The 19,694-nt window shown below is 44.1% G+C and overlaps 1 protein-coding gene across 1 annotated transcript in view; it reads right to left on the bottom strand.

Annotated features, from left to right (window-relative positions):
* The window catches only part of LOC135829396 (hemicentin-1-like), a 137,617-nt gene that overhangs the window by 101,572 nt on the left and 16,351 nt on the right, over nt 1-19,694 (bottom strand). The window contains exons 19-43 of the mRNA XM_065341804.1: nt 19,290-19,439; nt 17,779-17,938; nt 17,323-17,432; nt 16,333-16,506; nt 15,293-15,448; nt 14,874-14,986; nt 14,283-14,460; nt 13,623-13,802; nt 12,418-12,567; nt 9,998-10,294; nt 9,204-9,500; nt 8,715-8,842; nt 8,184-8,349; nt 7,680-8,000; nt 6,917-7,038; nt 6,406-6,592; nt 5,525-5,848; nt 4,986-5,153; nt 3,750-3,890; nt 3,405-3,519; nt 2,874-3,055; nt 2,007-2,143; nt 1,209-1,368; nt 726-862; nt 294-456 (exon numbers count right to left, since the gene is read on the bottom strand). Of these exons, the coding sequence (XP_065197876.1) occupies nt 294-456; nt 726-862; nt 1,209-1,368; nt 2,007-2,143; nt 2,874-3,055; nt 3,405-3,519; nt 3,750-3,890; nt 4,986-5,153; nt 5,525-5,848; nt 6,406-6,592; nt 6,917-7,038; nt 7,680-8,000; nt 8,184-8,349; nt 8,715-8,842; nt 9,204-9,500; nt 9,998-10,294; nt 12,418-12,567; nt 13,623-13,802; nt 14,283-14,460; nt 14,874-14,986; nt 15,293-15,448; nt 16,333-16,506; nt 17,323-17,432; nt 17,779-17,938; nt 19,290-19,439 (4,416 nt within the window). The remainder of the gene's footprint in view (nt 1-293; nt 457-725; nt 863-1,208; nt 1,369-2,006; nt 2,144-2,873; nt 3,056-3,404; nt 3,520-3,749; nt 3,891-4,985; nt 5,154-5,524; nt 5,849-6,405; nt 6,593-6,916; nt 7,039-7,679; nt 8,001-8,183; nt 8,350-8,714; nt 8,843-9,203; nt 9,501-9,997; nt 10,295-12,417; nt 12,568-13,622; nt 13,803-14,282; nt 14,461-14,873; nt 14,987-15,292; nt 15,449-16,332; nt 16,507-17,322; nt 17,433-17,778; nt 17,939-19,289; nt 19,440-19,694) is intronic.

Raw genomic sequence — 19,694 nt, 5'->3', positions numbered from 1 at the left:
TGGAAACGTTTGTGAACAAGACACATCAACTTGCCATGCATTTTGATAGCCAGTGTTATAGTCGAAGAAAGTTATAGCACACCACTAGAAGATATGTAACAAAAGACAACCGAGACTAGCGGCCAGACTGGTACCACAGACCACTTCTCCAGGCACGTACAGTCTTACATTCATATAATTATGGTTCTGCGGTGCAAACCTCTAACTAAGGACCACCTGCCTCTAAAGACCGCTTTCTCTGGTCCCAAGGGGTGGTCGCTAGTCACAGGTCTGACTGTACTATGCCTGCTCACCTTCATAGAGTATGGTGTAATTGATTTTGAGTACGGCTGCTGAGTGTCTCAGATAGACTATGTACATTCCAGCATCCGTGTAGTGCATCCTATGTATGCTCAGTGTCAGGCCATCTGAGGAGATGCTGGCGTTGACTGCTGCCTCAAATGTAGCATTCACAACCTGGAAGAAAAGCACAATGGTTAAAAACAAGGTAAATAGGACACTCGGGACATAATTGTCCAGAGGATTTATTCCCCAGGATCGAAACATTGACAATAATGCACATTGCTGACAAGACTAAACATTGCTCACAAGAGTACAAATGATCCCACAGATGCTCGTCCCGTGATCTTATTCCGGTAAATCACTTCTCCGTAATGAAAAGAGACGGATATCTGAAAATCAAGGGATCATGCACGTGTGGTCTTCATTGCACGCTGAGTTCTTACCTTCACCCAAGTAATGTTGGAACTGGGTAACGGGGCTATGCCAGCATCTGTGAGATTCACAAACAGTTCCACTGCTTCACTTTCCACTCCAACTACTGCATTGTTGGGTGCATGTGCTTCAGGTGGAGAGCGGTTTCCTGAGGAACAAAGGAAAAAGTAGTTAGTTAGATCACTCTGACTTTGAGCTTTGAGGCATTAATGACAAGTGTATTGTTGGCTGCTTTAACCGGTAGGTCCGAGCTCCACTGATGAGATGTGACAATGTTGAACTAGCTGGTAGTCCGGAAAATGTATTCAATGCAAAGGTGCTATGCAGCACAAGTTGAAACAGAATAGAGATATGCGGCAAGCTATTTTTTATTTTTTATGATCCTGTAACTTCTATAATGGGGTGTGGGTCGAGCATTAAGAGCCCAATAGAGAGAAAAATCAGACATTGAGCTTGCTGTGTCGGAATGGGACATTGAGACACATACGACTGACCTATAGCCAAGGTTCTCGCCTGAACCGGATCACTGTCAGCACTGCACATTGTAGTCGAGAGCACACACACTTGGAATGTGTAGAACGTTAGTGCGTCCAAGCCTGACAGCACATATGAAAGGCTTTGGTTTGACACTTCCACAGATGAAAAGTTGGATGCCTGTAGAAACAAGATGGAAAAAGGATAATATCATACACGTTCCCAAGGGAACTCATGACGGCTGCTAGCACCCAGCTAGCACCCAGTAAATCCTGTGGTAGATGCCCTACACTCTATCAAATCCATTATCTATATGGAACTGCTAAGACCCTACATCAGACCTTTTCAACTACTACTGTAAACCCTTAAACCTTTGTGTCAGTTTTAGTTTGCGATCTTCGAGCACAGACAAATTTGCATCTGGAAATGTTTGCGATCGGAGTCAATTTCCGCAGTTTTTTTCCACAGCTCTACATTTTATGCCTGCTTCAATTTGGCAATTTCACACCTATCGCAAAAACTGCGAAGGATTCTGGATCGCAACGGTTTCCAGGTTTTCAGTATCTGCATCAATGAGCATACTTCTCGCAGCAAAACTCTCCACACTGTTGATTATAAGCTATTGGTGGAAGGCACACAACAATCATCAATCACAGCACTACATGTCAGGTTTTGCTTGCTGTCCTGCTATATTGCCTTGCCAATACTATGTTGACACTCAGCGGCTTCAGGGGCTTGAATGCATGAATGCGTATATGGTCAATTATGTACTCCACATGCAGCTAGAGTAGATTTCCAGCCGGGCTGCTCCTACATACCAATAGGTCCTTGTACAACACACGGTATCCCTGCGTCTGTGCTGTTTGCTCTGTACAGTTGATGTCTGACCAGGAGATGTTGACAGACTCAAAGCTGATCACTTCTACCTTGACACTGGCTGGGGCAGGCAGTGGTTCTGTAGAGGAAGGGTCAAGGAAAAGAATCACCAAAAATCTTCTTCATTTGTCATTTTAGAATGCCATTGCAATGTAGATACCGAACTCCACCCTGTGTTGAGTCGGTGTCCAACATACTAGTAATCCGCTGACTTCATAATTATTTAATCACTAGTAATTCATTCCTCTGCACTGGGTTTACCGTAAAGTCGCGGATAAAAGCCGGGCTTATAAGCACATAAGCCGCTTTCTGCATCAGGCTTCAATGTAAACCATGCTTATATGCACCACTGATATTTTTGCCAGCCTTGTATGCACATCGGCCAATCCGGGCTTGCATAGAAGCCAGGCTTCTACGCACGACACGCGTAGATCTACCACTGACTACCGGTATGGCGGCAGATTAACTATGCACTGTACATAGCGCATGCACTCTTGACCTACCCAATCCGCGCTTGCATAGAAGCCAGGCTTCTACGAGCGAAAGGCTTATATTTGACCCGTTTGATTTTCAGGCTTCTATCCGCGATGTCCTTGTATGCAAACCCGGCTTTTATCCGCGACTTTACGGTATGCACACATCAGGACCATCGATTGCAATTCATGGGTTCATATACTAGAATTGGTTTCAATTCTTGTCATCGCAGACACCGTGAAGTTTGATGTACATGGAGAAGGAAAAATGGAATACATTGTGAGCTCCTTAACCTGTAGATGTTTTCTTTGCAAGCAAATCACACAGGTCCTTACCAATTTCATGTGAGTGAACAGACAACTGGGGGCTGAAGCTTCCTGTTCCAATTCTATTGCTGGCTTGCACACGGAACTCGTACCGCCGATTTGGCAACACACTAAATGTTGCCAACCGCACTCCAGCAGATGTGTTGTGAAACATTTCCTCCTTGTTTCCTTGACAGTCATAAGACGTTATCCTGTATATCAAAAAAACAGTACTGAAGGATCAACTAGGAGGCCTTGGATTGTGAGAAAAATTGAAATATTATTAATTGAAGTTTCCATAGTAGTCGACTTTCACTTCTCAATCTGTACTGAATACCAGGGAATCATCTGTGCTATGCACATGTCCCGCATATGATGGACGATTGCAGAAAAAGAAAAGCTTCGCTCAATGACAATGTAGACAAGACAGTTTCTGATTCGGTCTGTTCTGTATTTTTGGTCTGTTCAGACAGGCCCAGAGCATGCACTTTCAGACTATGTAGCCCAGAATCGGAATACTTGCTATATTCACAATGCGTAAATCAGTGTATTTCAACTTACTCAATCCTGTAGCTTAAAATGGGAGCATTATTGCCTTGTGGCTCTGTCCATTCAATAGTGATATTGTAGGGAATATTCTGCACCGCTGTAGCCGGTCGGGGAGGATCAGGTATCTCTGTAACAAAAATGAAATCAGAAACACTATGAGTGACATTAACCCTCCAGCATTCTTTAAACACATACACCAAATCGGTTCCACACTTTCCGAGGGCTGGTGATCAGTAATTGTCGACCTGATTTGTCACAATTTGTCTTGAACTTGGCACGGGATCAGATCAATACGGTGTAGCAATTGGTCAGGATTATGTCCAGTAAACACACTGATAAAGTACGCATTCTACTGACCGTAGACAGTAACGGATGTGTCTTGAGTTGCGTTTCCAGCTGGTGTCATTGCTGTACACGTGTAAGTACCATTGTCTGAACGCCTTGCTGCTGCTAGATGTAGTGTTGCCTGACTCCAAGGCATGCCTCTGGAATATACTCCTGGTTGTATGTAGAAATACAGCAAGGGGGAGAAAACATGGACAAGGATTTCTCAAGTACAGTCAACTTCGCTTATAACGACACTCGACGGGGCATCAAAAAAGTGTCCTTATTCGCGAAGTGTCGTTATACCCGAAGTCTCATTATATGTGTCACAGTTAGATTGGACTTTGCTCTGGGCATGAAAATTCTGTCGTTATTCGCAAATTGTCGTTATATCCGCAGTCGTTATTAGCGAAGTTGACTGTAGAGTAAGACATGAGGAAAGAATCGGAAGGAGTCTGTTGAAGCTGTTTACCCTTTCACAGCCACAAATCGCCACTGTGCTTCAAATTGTAGTTAGACCGCTTTGTCAAATCGCCTACTGGTCTCGTCATCGTCCAGTGACAATCGACATTCTTTGTTCCGTTGAGACTGTAGCTTGTGCTCGTTTTCGTTGCGCTTCCCTTCCCCTCTTTGGTCTTTCCATAACCTTGAACCTTCCAAGTTGGAAGGCTGTCGGTTAGCGCTACGGAGATGTGTTGAAGCTAGGTGTCAGGACGTCGAATGTCTCAGTACTCTGTCAGTTTTGTGCCTAGTTGTCGCACTTTCTGACTGTATATAGTATCTAGTTACAGTGGTGGAGAGTTACTCTTAACTCGTTTCCATAATTATGTCCTCGAAGCACAGTGGCGATTTGAGTAGGCGAGCTGGGTCTGGTTCCTCCTCGGACAAGCCAAGATTACAAAATATACCATGTCATGACACATCTCTGGCAGAATGGAAATTACATTTGGTTTGTGTACATGGTTTCCACTGTGGCCTTGCACTGTATGCTGTTGTGAGCTATAGAGCTATGCAAAATCCTGACTTCTGCGTAATGGGTAGACACTGAAGTCAGTTGAACATACTTCCGAGGAACCAATGGTTGTCACGTTCGTGTATTTCAAGTACTGCATAAAGAACTGATGGTGGCTCAATTTCACTTATACATGTTGCCACCCCCTTATGATGACCATGCAGCTGTGGATCCACATAGATATCATGGCCCAAGCATTTATGAAAACAACATAGGTGCAATACTTCTAGGCAGCAAGAAACATCATATTATTTTACCTTGGACAGTGTGTAGCAATCCCAGTGATAACATCTGACTTTGTGAGTAGCCAGGAGCAGAAATTATAACAGTTGGAGGAGGGTTACTTGAGAAAGTGCAGGTGATGTTGATCTGCTCAGGAGGTTCTATGTGTAAGGCGCTTGACAAGAACTGGAGTTGTGGCTCCGCTGCATATACAAAAGCATCATCGACAATGCAAAATGGCCGGCAACAGTCTTGTTTTCTACAACATCCATATATCTCCATGAACGTGCATGGCGAAACAAATATATATCCCATGGCAAACATGAATGGGCTAATTGTCCAGGGTGTAAATAATTTACATACATGCACCAGGCATACTTGTACAGGTTCACAAAGGAGACAAGCACATCGACAGACCAGTTAGATAGCATGCCTTACAAAGATATACACAGGCATAAATAGGTATCAGTCTTAATTTGCTGTTGCCCTGCAACCCTATAACCAGTTCATAGCACTACGTTATTGCTCAACGTATGCCTGCATCAAAGAATATTTCTACCAGAAAGGTACTTACTGTAAACTGTCAAAATACCTTCACTGCTAGCCACATCTCTCATTCTCTCCACGTCCCGGGAACCCGTGGCATTGATTTTGGCCACACATCTGTAAGCACCGCGTTGCTCAAACCCAACGCTGTCCAGACTCAAGCTGCTGGTGATGTAGGTTGGCTCCACTGGACCTTCAGCAATACTAACATTTGAGTACGATGGCAGATCAGTACCATTATACTGCCAATGTATGCTTGGAGCTGGGTGCCCAGTTGCCATACAGGTTAAAGTGACATTCTCACCCTCGACAATTGTGATATTGTCTGGTGCTTCGGATATTATTGGCGAAACTGCAGAGGGAATCGGCGATAATCATCCATACAGCAATGCTGATCATTAGTACAATATGGCAATGTACAAAATTACAATTAATTCTTTTTTTCAACTGTTAACAAAGGGGATTTTGTAAGCATCAAGAGCTCACGCCACACGGGAGAAGCTGATCAGGTTTCTCATGAAAGAACATGTGTAGATCTGATTATTCGAGAACACTCCAAGACCCCCCCCCCCCCTTCCATGGCCGCCGCACCTCCAAAGTCAGTGCGACGGGCCTGACATATACTGAGATGCCAGAGAGACTGGCTCTTCCAAGAAGTGAGAAATGTGGACTTGAACAAGTACTTCTATAACTCTAAATTCACTTACTCTAAACGTTTAGTTTACAAGCCTACTTATCCATGCCGGTTCCTTTTTTTTTCTCCTCCCCTTCTCCCTTCCTTGCCGTGGTTGGCTAACACCCTCTCTCTTTGTATTGGCCGGTGTTCTCACTGTGCTATGAGATGCTGTAATAAATAAATAAATAAATAAGCCATTAACTAGTTGCAAAGCACGTACATTGCCAACTCACCATACACACTGAGAGTGACCTCTGTGCCGTTGACAGATCCACCAAGAGTTCCGCTGCTATCTGTGTTACTGGCTGTGCATTGATAGACGCCGCGATCACGGAATTCGACCGTGCTGATGGTCAGATTATGATCGGACTGCGTAAGTTGAATACGACCAGCCGAAAAGGAATGGCTTGATGATATGTCCTGTAAGCCAGCAACATTAGAAGGACCAAGTGAACAATATTCTCAGATGTTCATTCAAGGCATGTGTTTTAAAAGATATCCACTGGGTTGAGAGTAAGACTCAAACGGGAAAAGTCTGAAGAAAAAATTGACTGCCGATAAGCAGAGATTTGTCACACTAGCCGTAAATGAGCAGAATCTCTAGTTCTCAAGTGGACGACTTAATTCTCACTGTCCACAGCCACGATGAATTCTAAGTACAAGACTCATGCACAAGATTGTATTCTTGGCCACTGCACTAGGATCAAGGTTAGAAATACCAAGTAAGCAAACAGCCCCTCTTACCACATTGTTGAAGAACCAGGTTATCGCTGATATTGGTACTGCATGTACATTGCAAGTGATATGAACCGTGGCGCCTTCCACCACTGCTAGATCTGATGCGGCAATGGTCTCCGTTGGCTGAACTGCAAGCAACAGCCAGCACAATATCACGTACCATAAAATCCTGCACATGTCCTCCCCTCCCCTCTGTGCCTACTCTTCCGCACTTTTTGGTGCACTGAAGTGTTGCTGAAGCCGAGACCTCAGGTCGGCGGAGATGCTCCAGTTTCACCACCACAATTGCGTCTGCAGCCACCTCTATCATGCAGTATTCTGTTCTCGAGGTTCGTGGTTTCTCGTAAAAAAATGTCCAGACACTTGGGCTATACAACTATGTTGATGAACATAACCTGCAAACAACGGATTTCATGTGCTGGATCACACTGCTATTATATGAACGCACCGACTGGCATGTGCAAGTATACACATTCCCAGCAGGGGGGGGATACAGTAGGCTGCATCTCCGCTACCTTACTCCCGGTGGAAAGTGGACTGTCGCTCTGAGTTATGTTCATCCCATGCAAAGCGTTTATCAAAATAGGAATGATCATGGCACTAAATGCTACCTTGCATGGTTTTAAAGAGAACCTGCAATGTTCCGCTCTGCCTTACTAAGACACGAAATCATCAAAAAAATGTTGAGACTTGAGTGAAAGAAGTGTAACTTTCATTATCATTTGAGGCCGGATTGTAAACCTGGCCAAACAGTTCCAAACCTACTCACCATAAATGTTCAAAGTCGAATTTCGGCTGATGGCAGAAGACACGATGTTAGATGCTTCACACTCATAATCGCCTTGATGCTCCGGATACGTGATGTTCGATATCGCCAATGTTGACAAAACACACTCGCTATGATCACATGCAAAGCTGGCGTTGTACGTCGCTTCCGTGATTGTAGTGATTGCTGATCCGTTCAGGACAATTCCATTGTGCAGCCACTTGATGCTTGGTTTCGGAACACCACTGGCGATGCATTGAAGCTGTACACTGGCGCCTTCGTTACGTGTTTCTACGACTGGCTGTGAGATGAACCTTGGCGGCTCTGAAACGGATAGGGCAGAAACATAACAAGGATCTAGAAGTGAAAAAAGTACCTGTCTGATGGTCTCAATGATCCAATGTTAAAATGGAATCCTGTCAAACGTCGTCAATGCCAGATAATAACTGTCAGCCTTCTTTATTCATCTGGCTTTCCACTCTAACGTCATGCACAATCTCCACTCACCTCTGTACTCCAGAGTGAAGTTTACAGTTGCAGCACCAGCTGGATTTGAGAGCCGTGCACTGTACAAGCCAGCATCGGTGTAATTCATGTGTGCTATGCTGAGGTTCAGTCGGCTTTGTGATAGGAATGACGTTGGAATTGGCACTTCGGGTGACGCATTGACAAACTGCATAAGGGAACAAGTGGAATGAAAATACGATTTTACAGCTAACTCCATTCGTTGATGAGGGCTGAATTCCCCGAAACACTGTGTACTGAGCAGGGAGCAGCGCTTTCTCGCAGGTTTGCCGAGTGGACGGTTCGATGGGCTTCTCATGTGCTCTGGATGGCAGGCATGAGTCAGCCAAGTGAGAATTCAACTTGGTATGAAGAGTGCGAGCTCCCACGTAGGGAGCAACACATAACTCCAGTCAGAGGTTTATTTTTAGCAGCAGGTGGCTCCCCAATATTTTGGAGGCAGGCTTGAAGTTCAAGTCTGACAGCAATGGCAATAGTCACAAAAAAACAAGAATGTTTGTACAATTGGCTGACCTTTGTCCAAGTGATGTTAGCCACAGGAACACCCGGATCGCCAGCAAAGTCCAGTAGAACTATTAGTGAAGCAACCATATCTTGAACACCGTGGACAAGTGTCGTCACGGCACTAGCTCGGGGAGGAACTGAGAGGAAAAGCAACGGGGAAAGTAACCAATAATTATATATAATCAGTCAATACCGAGAACGGCACACCGAAATTGATGATCACTGTTTCTTGCTAGAGAACGAGCAGCAAGTTGCCTGTGTACTTCATCTATTTTAGGTAGAGCTCTATGTATGGTTGGAATCATGACCAGTCTATATTAATTTGTTGGATCTTGTCAGCTGCTTCCATTACAATCAATTATCATTGGTGCTTTTCAAAGAGTACTTGGACATTAACAGATCCTATAAATTCAAACAGGCGGAGAAAATAGTGGACAAAGAAAGCGAAATATTTTGACAGTGCTGCCGGAAAACCGACAGGCCTAGTACTAGGCTCACCTTGCACTCGGAGGAACAGATCCTGAGAAGCATTCCCTGCATCGTTCCGGAACAAACATGAGTAATTTCCCTCGTCCGACTTTCTCACACTGGGGAAGGCATGTGCACTAGTGTACACATTAGGAAATGTGCTGTTTCGTTCAACGACTGTAAATAAAGGGTTCGTAGCATTCGATGCATGTTGCCAGAAACTGGTTGGCGCGGGCAGTCCACGGTAAGTGCAACTCAGTGTAACGTATTGGTGTTCATTGCACGTTACGTATATTCCAGTTCTTGAGCTGATGTACGCTGGTGGGACTGCAAATACCACACGTGGAGATGAATGCAAACAGGCAAGAACATACAAATACACATGTACATAAACACACACACAGGTACTCAGGCATACACACACACACACACACACACACACACACACACACACACACACACACACACACACATGCACACACACAAAGCACAGAACGTGAGCTCGATATGTGCAAGGAGAGTGGAATGGCAGGTGAAAGATCAGTTTCTTTGAAATGAGCGACTGCGGCATGACTTTGGGACAGATCCACTTACGAGAACGGGCCCAACAACATAACGGCGAATATGGAAGGAAAGAAGAAAAGGAGGAAAGGAAATAAATGACTTGAAGACATAAGAAATCACAAAGCACAATAGTCCAGGCTCCAGAAGTGCTCAGGAACTGACAGAAACTGGTCACATATGCACACATGCACACATGCCCTCATGTGAGAAGTAAAGGTAATGGGCAGTGTTACTTTTTGACAATTCTACACTTGACTTACTTTGCACTATGACAGTGAATGTAGTGCTGGCTGTGGCAATGGAGTTGTTCACGTTGCTAGTCAGTGTGTAGTTGTTCAACAATCCGTCCACAGCAGCATTGCTCATACTATACGTAGAAGTATGGTATGGCAAGACTGTGACGTCACTAGCCAGGCCAGTCATCACAGCGGGAAATCCCGGTGATACAGTCCAGACAAACAATGGCCGTGGATTGGCGAATGCGATGCATTCGACGTCGAGCATTTCACCTTCGAGAACTGTGTATTCACGTTGAGACTGGTTGAACCTTGGACCAGCTGAACACAAAGCAGTGAAACATCATTGGTAACACAATATGGATTCCGACTAGCGCAGTATACTGACAGGAATTTGCAGTTCTGTAAACAGTCTCTCAAAGCTAATATTTGGCTTGATGCAGACTATCAAAAGATCATCTACGCCATACTTGTAAAACCTCCAAATAAGTAGCAGATCATATTTCCGGGACAGAGGTGCTTGACAGTAATTTGAAGATTCATTGGTGTTGTACGATGTCTGTCTGTGTGTTGCCTGCCTAATTGCAGGATAAAATTATGCAATAAAACGATGAAAATATGAAGAAATGGTGTAGGGAAAAAATATATGGATTCAAACAAGTTTTCGTACAACACTCATCAGGAATCGTCGTTGTACTAAAGGACACTGAAACAAAAATTGAACTATTATAGAAAATCTAAGTTACAGAAATAACACTAAGAGCAACAACAGTGAAATTTACAAGTGTGAATTTTAACAATCAAAGCGAGAAATGAACAAAGGAGAAAGGAAGGAAAGACAACGTGATAACACATAACAGCAGTACATTACACCTAGAACATTAACGGCCAAGCTTGGCCGCACTAAACACGACACGTTACTTGAACAATTTCAACCCAATTATACTATCTTTCTGTACACACAAATTAGGCTTGTACAGACGCTGATAGATAGCTTCCAACACTTTTAACTGTAGTCCATAACCATGACGACCACGGCACAATACAGTGAACGAAGAGTCGGAATACGAATTGCAACAATCAGGACTAGCTAGCAGATGATTGTACACTGAAGACTTGCTACCACGAAACCTACGCACAACACTAACACTCTCACCGGCATTCTCACCATCACTCCCATCACTGCTCTCCGACTCACTGCTCCTTCCGCCGTCCGCTCCATCCTCCGCTTCCTCTGTACTCTCTCTGTCTCGTCCATCCCGCCTGACCGGTTCCATTGAAGTCAACTCGGCCGTCACCCTGCTATCACATCCCTCCTTTCGCCCTTGTCCGCTGAGTGCGTAGCTTCTGTTGTAGTTGGCTGTTGATCGTCTTGGTCTTTCAATTGTGGGCTTGGATGGTGGATTAGTTGTGGTTGCTGTAGATTGCGTTGTTGGTGTTGGTGTGGGAGCTACTGATATGCAAGGTGGGTCTTTTTGAGTCGGCATTTGTAGTGTTAATGCAGCTGTCAGTGTTGCTCGCGGTCTCCCACTGGCAAGCTCCACCGCCGCAAGAACCGATGGTGGAGGATCGGGAGGAGGCAGTGGGACCGGGACCGCAAGCGGCACCACCTCAGCCAAAGCCGCCGAGTGATGGTGAGAATGCCGGTGAGAGTGTTAGTGTTGTGCGTAGGTTTCGTGGTAGCAAGTCTTCAGTGTACAATCATCTGCTAGCTAGTCCTGATTGTTGCAATTCGTATTCCGACTCTTCGTTCACTGTATTGTGCCGTGGTCGTCATGGTTATGGACTACAGTTAAAAGTGTTGGAAGCTATCTATCAGCGTCTGTACAAGCCTAATTTGTGTGTACAGAAAGATAGTATAATTGGGTTGAAATTGTTCAAGTAACGTGTCGTGTTTAGTGCGGCCAAGCTTGGCCGTTAATGTTCTAGGTGTAATGTACTGCTGTTATGTGTTATCACGTTGTCTTTCCTTCCTTTCTCCTTTGTTCATTTCTCGCTTTGATTGTTAAAATTCACACTTGTAAATTTCACTGTTGTTGCTCTTAGTGTTATTTCTGTAACTTAGATTTTCTATAATAGTTCAATTTTTGTTTCAGTATCCTTTAGTACAACGACAATTCCTGATGAGTGTTGTACGAAAACTTGTTTGAATCCATATATTTTTTCCCTACACCATTTCTTCATATTTTCATCGTTTTATTGCACATCGTCTCCACCGTTTTTTACATTGCATGAATAAAATTATGCTGATGAACAATCTCTATGTAGGGGTAATGGGTACTTCTATGAATTTGAAGCACTGCATCATTTCCATGACTTGCCTTGGGCAGACAATGCAACTAAAGTGCAGATCTAGTTTGGCAGGTCCGTTCATGCCCATGGCCATTACTTCACATTTTCTCAGAAAGCACATTCGGCATAATGGCAAATACAATTAACCCTACCTTGCACATCTATGTCCACTTCAACAGCAGTGAAATGTGAGCCAGTGTCGTCGACTATCGCAATTTCGCAACGATATCTGCCGCTGTTGTAGAATGTAGCGTCGGAAATCACCAGAATATTCGCCGTCAGGTAGAGTTGCTGTGTTGCATCTATGTCCCAGAAAAGACAGTGTGCATATACATGTTGTCAGTTTTCTATTGGTCGCATTTTTTGCCATGAATTTTTGGTGGGGGAATTCAAAATAAATAAACTGTACTGCATTTTAGTAGTTCATTCTGCACTATGTGTTGCATTCAACATGCATTATTGTCGGAATGGGAACAACTTTCCCAAAAACCTTGGTTCTACCCGTGTGTGTGAATCCCCTATTAGAGCCGGGTTCAAATGCTTTTGTTCAGTCGGCTTCTTTGCTATTATATGGATCAGTATTTCCGCGCTCGGCTGACAAGATCTAACAAGATCGAGACAACTAACTGCCCAGATGACATTTTCACTGAACCAGGCGAACGAGACTCTTTGCTGTTTAGTGAAGACACAGCAAAACTACTGCTTAATTTTTTTAGAAAGTCTTCGTGACCCATGGCATTTGATAGCAATAATACTATTGCGGATGTGTCCAACTTGGCAATAGACATAGCATGTTATGTCCTTAAAAGAGAATTAATGATTCACTGAACAGGACTGGCGTAAGTAGATTTTTATAGATCCTGCCATACCCAAGCCTTTCATTCTTTGTGAATGATGTGAAGGTTACACACATGACTTTCATACGTTGTGAATGATGTGAAGGGTACACACATGACCTCTTCAGCAGTAAACACACATTGATGGCTAAAACGTAGACCCGGTCATGGCCTGACTAACCGGACCGGTTCCAACGGGCCTGCAGTGCATGTACATATCGTTTTGCACATAACGACTTCAAATGTTTAAAAAATATATATATTTCATTAAATCGTTAGAATTAAATGTTCGGTAACATGTCCGGTCTTACAGTAGTCATCGACAGTTGGCAATTGAATCATACCACTGTTTTCTATTGTACTCTTAACATGGCTGGTTATTTCCCTCATCTCTGGGGTTGCTCCCCACATTAGCAATGGGTGCACATGCTACGAGATTGAGTTTAATAATAATAATAATAATAATATTAATTTTGTGAAAAGAGCTATAGCTACGAGAATACTAATAATACCATGCTTACCATAAGAGGATAGTGTGCTGGCACTGACGCTGCCCGTGGTGGGAACTCGACCCAGTCCGATATGCTCCCACACGGGCATGGTGCTGGGGAAAGCACTGGCATTGCATGGGATCGATAGGGACTTTCCCTCCTCTACAGTAAACTTCTCATCTCTAGAAGGGGTTGATATGAAGGGTCGAACTGCATCATTGACAAAAAACCAAAACTTCATAAGTAAGAGCATTCACAAGTGTTTTGGAACAAGGAGATCACTTGTTATAGCATGGCATTGACCATTAATGGAGGCATTTGAGAATGGTGTGTGTGTGGGGGGGGGGGGCTAATAGTCTGGGAACATCACAATTTGATACAAATGACACACTATCTGATGGTTGACAATTTCAATGTGAGCGCAAACCTCATAGCATTACAAGACGTGGATGCTGGTAAATTTGCAGGTTCTTCGAACATGGGTTATGTGTGTGCGTGTGTGTGTGTGTGTGTGTGTGTGTGTGTGTGTGTGTGTGCGTACGGGCGTGCGTGTGTGTAGGTGTGTAGGTGTGCGTGCATGCGTGCGTGTGTTCAGGAGTGTATTTGTGGGGGGGGGGGGGGTGCGGTTGTGTGTGTGAGTATGCACCTGGACATACCGTAGAATAATCTCTGTAGACCCAGGTTACATACCATTCATCAGCAGGTGGAAGACGGCCACTGCAAAGCCATTGTAATTTCCAGCTCGTGCTGTGTACATGCCAGAGTCAAGGCGCTGCAGGCGGTTGATTGTGAGGCGTTGACGATCAACAGAGAACACAAATGTGGATCCAATCGGATGCACAGTGCCCAGGGGCGACTCCCAAATGATCTAGTAGAGAAGACACAAGAATAAGACCAGAGAGAAAATAATACGTGTTCTATCTGACTCGTATGATGGCATGCAAGAGGGAAGTGGTCTATGAAAAAGATCTCACTGTTCATAATAGAGCAGATTTTCATGAAAGACATTATAATAATGACTAATCATCAACATTTTGATCAATCCCAGGCACGTTGTGATCTGGTTTAGAATAACATGAGGTGTCTTCCATAGTGCCAAATGATATGTACCCGACACAAAGTAAGCAATGTAGAATTCGCCGAAGCTATTGGTAAAGATTGCTATGAAGGGAAGGCATGAGTACAGACGATATACCCCAACACCAAAACAGTCACTATTGCCACCAAGTGTCAGGATAAGAAATGAAGAGTGAAAGGCTCAATACTACGATCAGCACGTACATCACTTGGCTTGATGGCTGGGTTGCCAGGGTAGAGCACCACCAAGGTAAACGTTACGCTCTGGGCCTCCAGCCGGGTGAAATTGGACTTGATGACGGAGAACACTGGTTTCACTGTGTAAACAATCAAAAGCAGCAAGAAGACATTGAGGTACTGAGATGGCAATGTGTTAGTCACCAGACTGTACGCACCTAGGGAGTGACGACACTAAATTTGCGCCGAAAATGATTATGGCATGTGGATGGTGGAACGAACATGGCGGACACAATGTGAACCATACGTACTTGGGTTGAGTGGAGTTGGAACAAACACAGCTATCCCGTATAGTCAAGTGATAGATGCACAACCACTCTATAGCATCAAACAAGATAAAGAACCTTCTCAATGCCAAAGAGAAAATGCTACAAGGATTCACTTACCTGCCACTGTTAACGAGAATCTAGTGCTTCTCGCGTATGTCCCTATTGGAGTGGCGAGCTGAGCCTGACATGTGTACGTGCCGTTATGAGATAGAGTTGTGTTGGCGATAGTCATGGTGCTGCTTGATTGTGTCAGTTGAGTTCCCGGAATGGAAGCTAAATAGGAGAAACATCAAGCGACGACTACTATAAAAGCCAGATTGCGTTAGTGACTCCATTGAAAAAGTGCCTGGACCTGTGCGAAAGAAATCCGCCAGGTGCACAGCTCACCTGGACCAGATTGAGTTCCTATGGTCATACATGGTGCTGGGCAGAGAAATCTAGCATCATGAATAGAACAGCACGGGAAGTTAAGCCCTGTGCAGTCCCAGCGCAGCACAAAACACTGTGCTACGTTAATAACAGGTTGGATTTCTCTGTCCAGAACTGTACTCTTCTAAACTTATCCATCTGACAAGGGATATAAAGATATCTGTGATGGGTTGGTACTGCTCTACCCCGATCTTAGACCAAACCCTCGGTTGCCACTAGGAATGTTGAGAATTCCCACAGATTTTACTTATGCATGCCACTTGGACATAATAACCCAAACAGTTTGCAACTTCCTGCACAACCTCTGTCCACTCCTATGACACCAGAACTTCACATCATGTGACATGATTCCAAATTTTACATGAGAAAACAGTGCGAAGTCGCCACGAGAGAGCTGAATATAAAGCAGGGCATCTATGGCAACATGGCACCTATCATGACAGAGTGAACATATTTGTGTATCTGTTTGCCACATGATGTGAAGTTCTGACATCGCAGATCCCATAGCTGGAGTTGCACACTCTCTGGTTCATGTACTTTTGATGCCACGGACCGCGGGCCATTACTGAAAGCAGCAGAGCTGAAATTTGCTTGGCTGGTAAACAACGGTCAGTTTCTAGGGATGAATTTTACACAAATTATTGCAAAGTGGTGATCCGCAGCGAAGCAATAGGAATACAATGCCCTCGTTGTGTCCCAACATGCACCACCAAAGTGTATGTACGTACCATTTGATTCCGTGATCGCTGCATATTTGGAACTGTATATTTGGTCATCAGTGCCGTTCAGGATGGAGACGTCTGCTTCAGGATACGATTCAGAGTGACAGGTGACTTGGAACACGTCTGTTACATTGACAATGTACACTGCATCATCAGCAGGGCTGGTAATGCGGGGTAATGCTGTACAGGAATGGAAAGAGAGCACCAAGCAGAAAATTTCAAATAGATATTTATAAAAATGTGAATCGGAGACAAAATTGACACAAATTAGCAAAAGTAGTCTTGTACGTAAGACATTGAAAGGGAATGAGGTTCGGGATTTGTCGATAGTGATAGTGGCCCTGACTTGCATCATGTTCTGGCAGAGAGCATTTATTCACAATGCGTCACACAGTCGTCACACACTCTGCTGCTCGTTGAAATGGGATCGTGACCATGTCAGTCATCTACACGCGTGGCGCTGTACAGCCCAAGACCAGAGACCGCATGTTCACTAGTCCAGGGCGGAAAGCTGACTCACTGACTCACTGACTCACTTACTTGCGGAAAGCTGACTCACTGACTCACTGACTCACTTACCTGGGTACTCACTGACTCACTGACTCATTGACTCATTGACTCACTGACTCACTGACTTATTGACTCACTGACTCACTGACTGACTGACTCAGTGACTGACTGACTCACTGACTGACTGACTCATTGAATGACTGACTCACTGACTGACTGACTCATTGACTGACTGACTCACTGACTCACTGACTCATTGACTCACTGACTCACTGACACACTGACTCACTGACTTATTGACTCACTGACTTATTGACTCACTGACTTATTGACTCACTGACTCACTCACTCACTGACTCACTGACTCCCTGACTCACTTACTCACTGACTCCCTTGAACGGACTTCCTCAAGCAGCAGTGTGCATCCCTCAAGAAAGCGTAATCACCATGGAGCATAAACTTGAAGTTTTTTTAGTGAACTCTTACTGTAAACAACGACAGTAAAGCTGAGCGAAGTGATGCCTGCTGCATTACTAATCCACACTTCGTAGGTATCGGCATCATCCAGGGACAAGTTGCGAATAGTCAAAGACATCCTGCACACACACGTTAACACCGGGGAAATATCCATTCATTGATTATTATTATTATTAAAAGGCTATGAAAATGGAAGCATTGCTGGCAATAGTGATCATGATAGTTATAAAAACGCCTCTGGGCATAAAGTCTTGAGAAAAGAATATTTCCAGCTTCCATCAATACTGTGAAGAAGAGGTTGGTGCGACCTCGGCGATACCCTGTCGTGAGTCAGTCAAGTGAAAACTCAAGTCGGCAGGAATAGCGCGAGCTCCCATGTAGGGAGCAACACACAATTTTTTCCATCAATACTTGTGCTGAAAACCGTTCACTCGAGTGGGGTGCGGTGCAATGGTGGTGTCTTACCTGTTCGTTGAAACTTCAAATCTCGGACTGGCCATGGGCAGTGCCCACTGTATGCTTGGCTGTGGTTGTGGGGAGTTTGTGTACGCAAAACTGAATGTGACATTGCTTGCTTCCAGACTGTCCTGGGTGGCATTACTCACTCTCTGAACAACCGGTGGAACTGGAGAAAGAAATGTGAAAAAAATTTAGAAAAAGTCTCATTCCCGCTAGTACTATTACTATGCTACTACACTAGCGTTATCTTTTAAAGTGTAATTTTGCCAATGCTCTGACCGCCAAAGTGCCGGTTATAATTAACAAAGTATCAATAAAGTCCTTAATTGAATTCGTCTTGAAAAGTAATGGTACGAAAGGCCTAGTCGAAGCGATATGGCTTTCTGTGCTTCGTGTGCTGCTAGTACTACTAGGTCGTTCCCCGTTAATACGAGTCCGGTTAGTACATAAGAAATCTCAAGTCCCGGACGAAACGTGGTCACTTCCATACAAATTTTGTCGGTTAGTACATAATTCGTTAGTACATAAACCCCGTTAGTACATAACATTTCTCTGTACCCGCATGTCACCTACCTCAATAGTACATAATTTGTTGGTCTTTTGGCCTTCCAGTAGAGGCACATTGTGTTCTAGTTTCTACTTGTGGACGCAATTAGCTCAGAAATCAGAGCGCACATCACAAACCGACAAAGCTCTGTTTTTTTTCCGAGTGACTGTACAGGCGCGGCTGGACATGTATCACGTAAACTGTAGATTCTTCATTAACTGTGACCGTTATAACATAATTTTTATGTTATATCGAGGGAATCAAGAATATCTCGCTCTCTTGTCATGGTAGCCAGAAACATTCAGAAAAGTTGAAAAAAGTGAAAAATTCTGGTACACAAGCAAGTTATGTACACTTCCGTTTAGTACATAAACCCCGTTAATACATAACATTTGTCAAGTCCCAGAGATTATGTATTAACGAGGGACGACCTGTACTACTATATTCGTCAGGGAATGGTTGTGGGAGAGTTGAATCTACAGATGTCAATACAAACAGTACATATCATGATGTTTGTCTCTACATACAGTGTATCGTCACGCTGCACACATTGCCATTGTATTGTCACATGATGTTCAACTCTGAGATACTGAATCCTATTCTGATTGTTCGTTACCAGGCCACCAATGCTGCATGTAGTCTTTGCTAAGGGAATACAGCATCATTGTATCTTTTAACATTCTACTCGAATCCAGGCTAATATCTGCGCTCTCTGCTAGGTGTATACCGCACAGTACATTGGCTATTCATCCTGTAGTATTATTATAGTCAGACGTCGCTTGTCCGCTCCTCGTTTATCTGGATTCCTTGCCATCCGGAAGAAAATCGTTGTTTACCGATATACAGCATGTGCCATGCATACATACAGTATGTGTAGTTGATTATCCGCTTCCCTTGCCTAACCGGAATTTTGTGGAAAACAGATGTGTGCGGTTATACGAGGTCTGACTGTATATGGTTGTGTCCCTACCTTGCACTGTAAGACTAGTATTGATGCTGTCCACGTGAACACCAGTTGTTGCAACCACCGTAGCAATGCATACATACTGTCCTGCATCACTCTCACTGATATTGCTCACACTGAGCTGGTATGTAGTTGTGTACAGCTGGGATGAAGTACCTGTATGCAACCAGGATGACAGCAATAACAGTTATCTGAGCTTTCACGAACAGAGGTGTACTGCAACGCAAAGGACAATTTTCCCTGCATCGATATAGCAATGAACACGAAATCTCCTCAAGGTGCTTCCAAATCTCTCATACCCCCGTCGCCCATGTCATTCATTATTTGGAGCTACAAATCCTTTAGAAGGTTTTCAAACAGATTTCCTCAGGGCATAGAGACCAGTGATGAAAATGAATTCTAACACTTCAG

This window comes from Sycon ciliatum, chromosome 13 (genome assembly GCF_964019385.1).
Source record: "Sycon ciliatum chromosome 13, ocSycCili1.1, whole genome shotgun sequence".
Taxonomy (NCBI): domain Eukaryota; kingdom Metazoa; phylum Porifera; class Calcarea; order Leucosolenida; family Sycettidae; genus Sycon; species Sycon ciliatum.
This window is presented reverse-complemented; position numbering and strand designations above follow the sequence as displayed.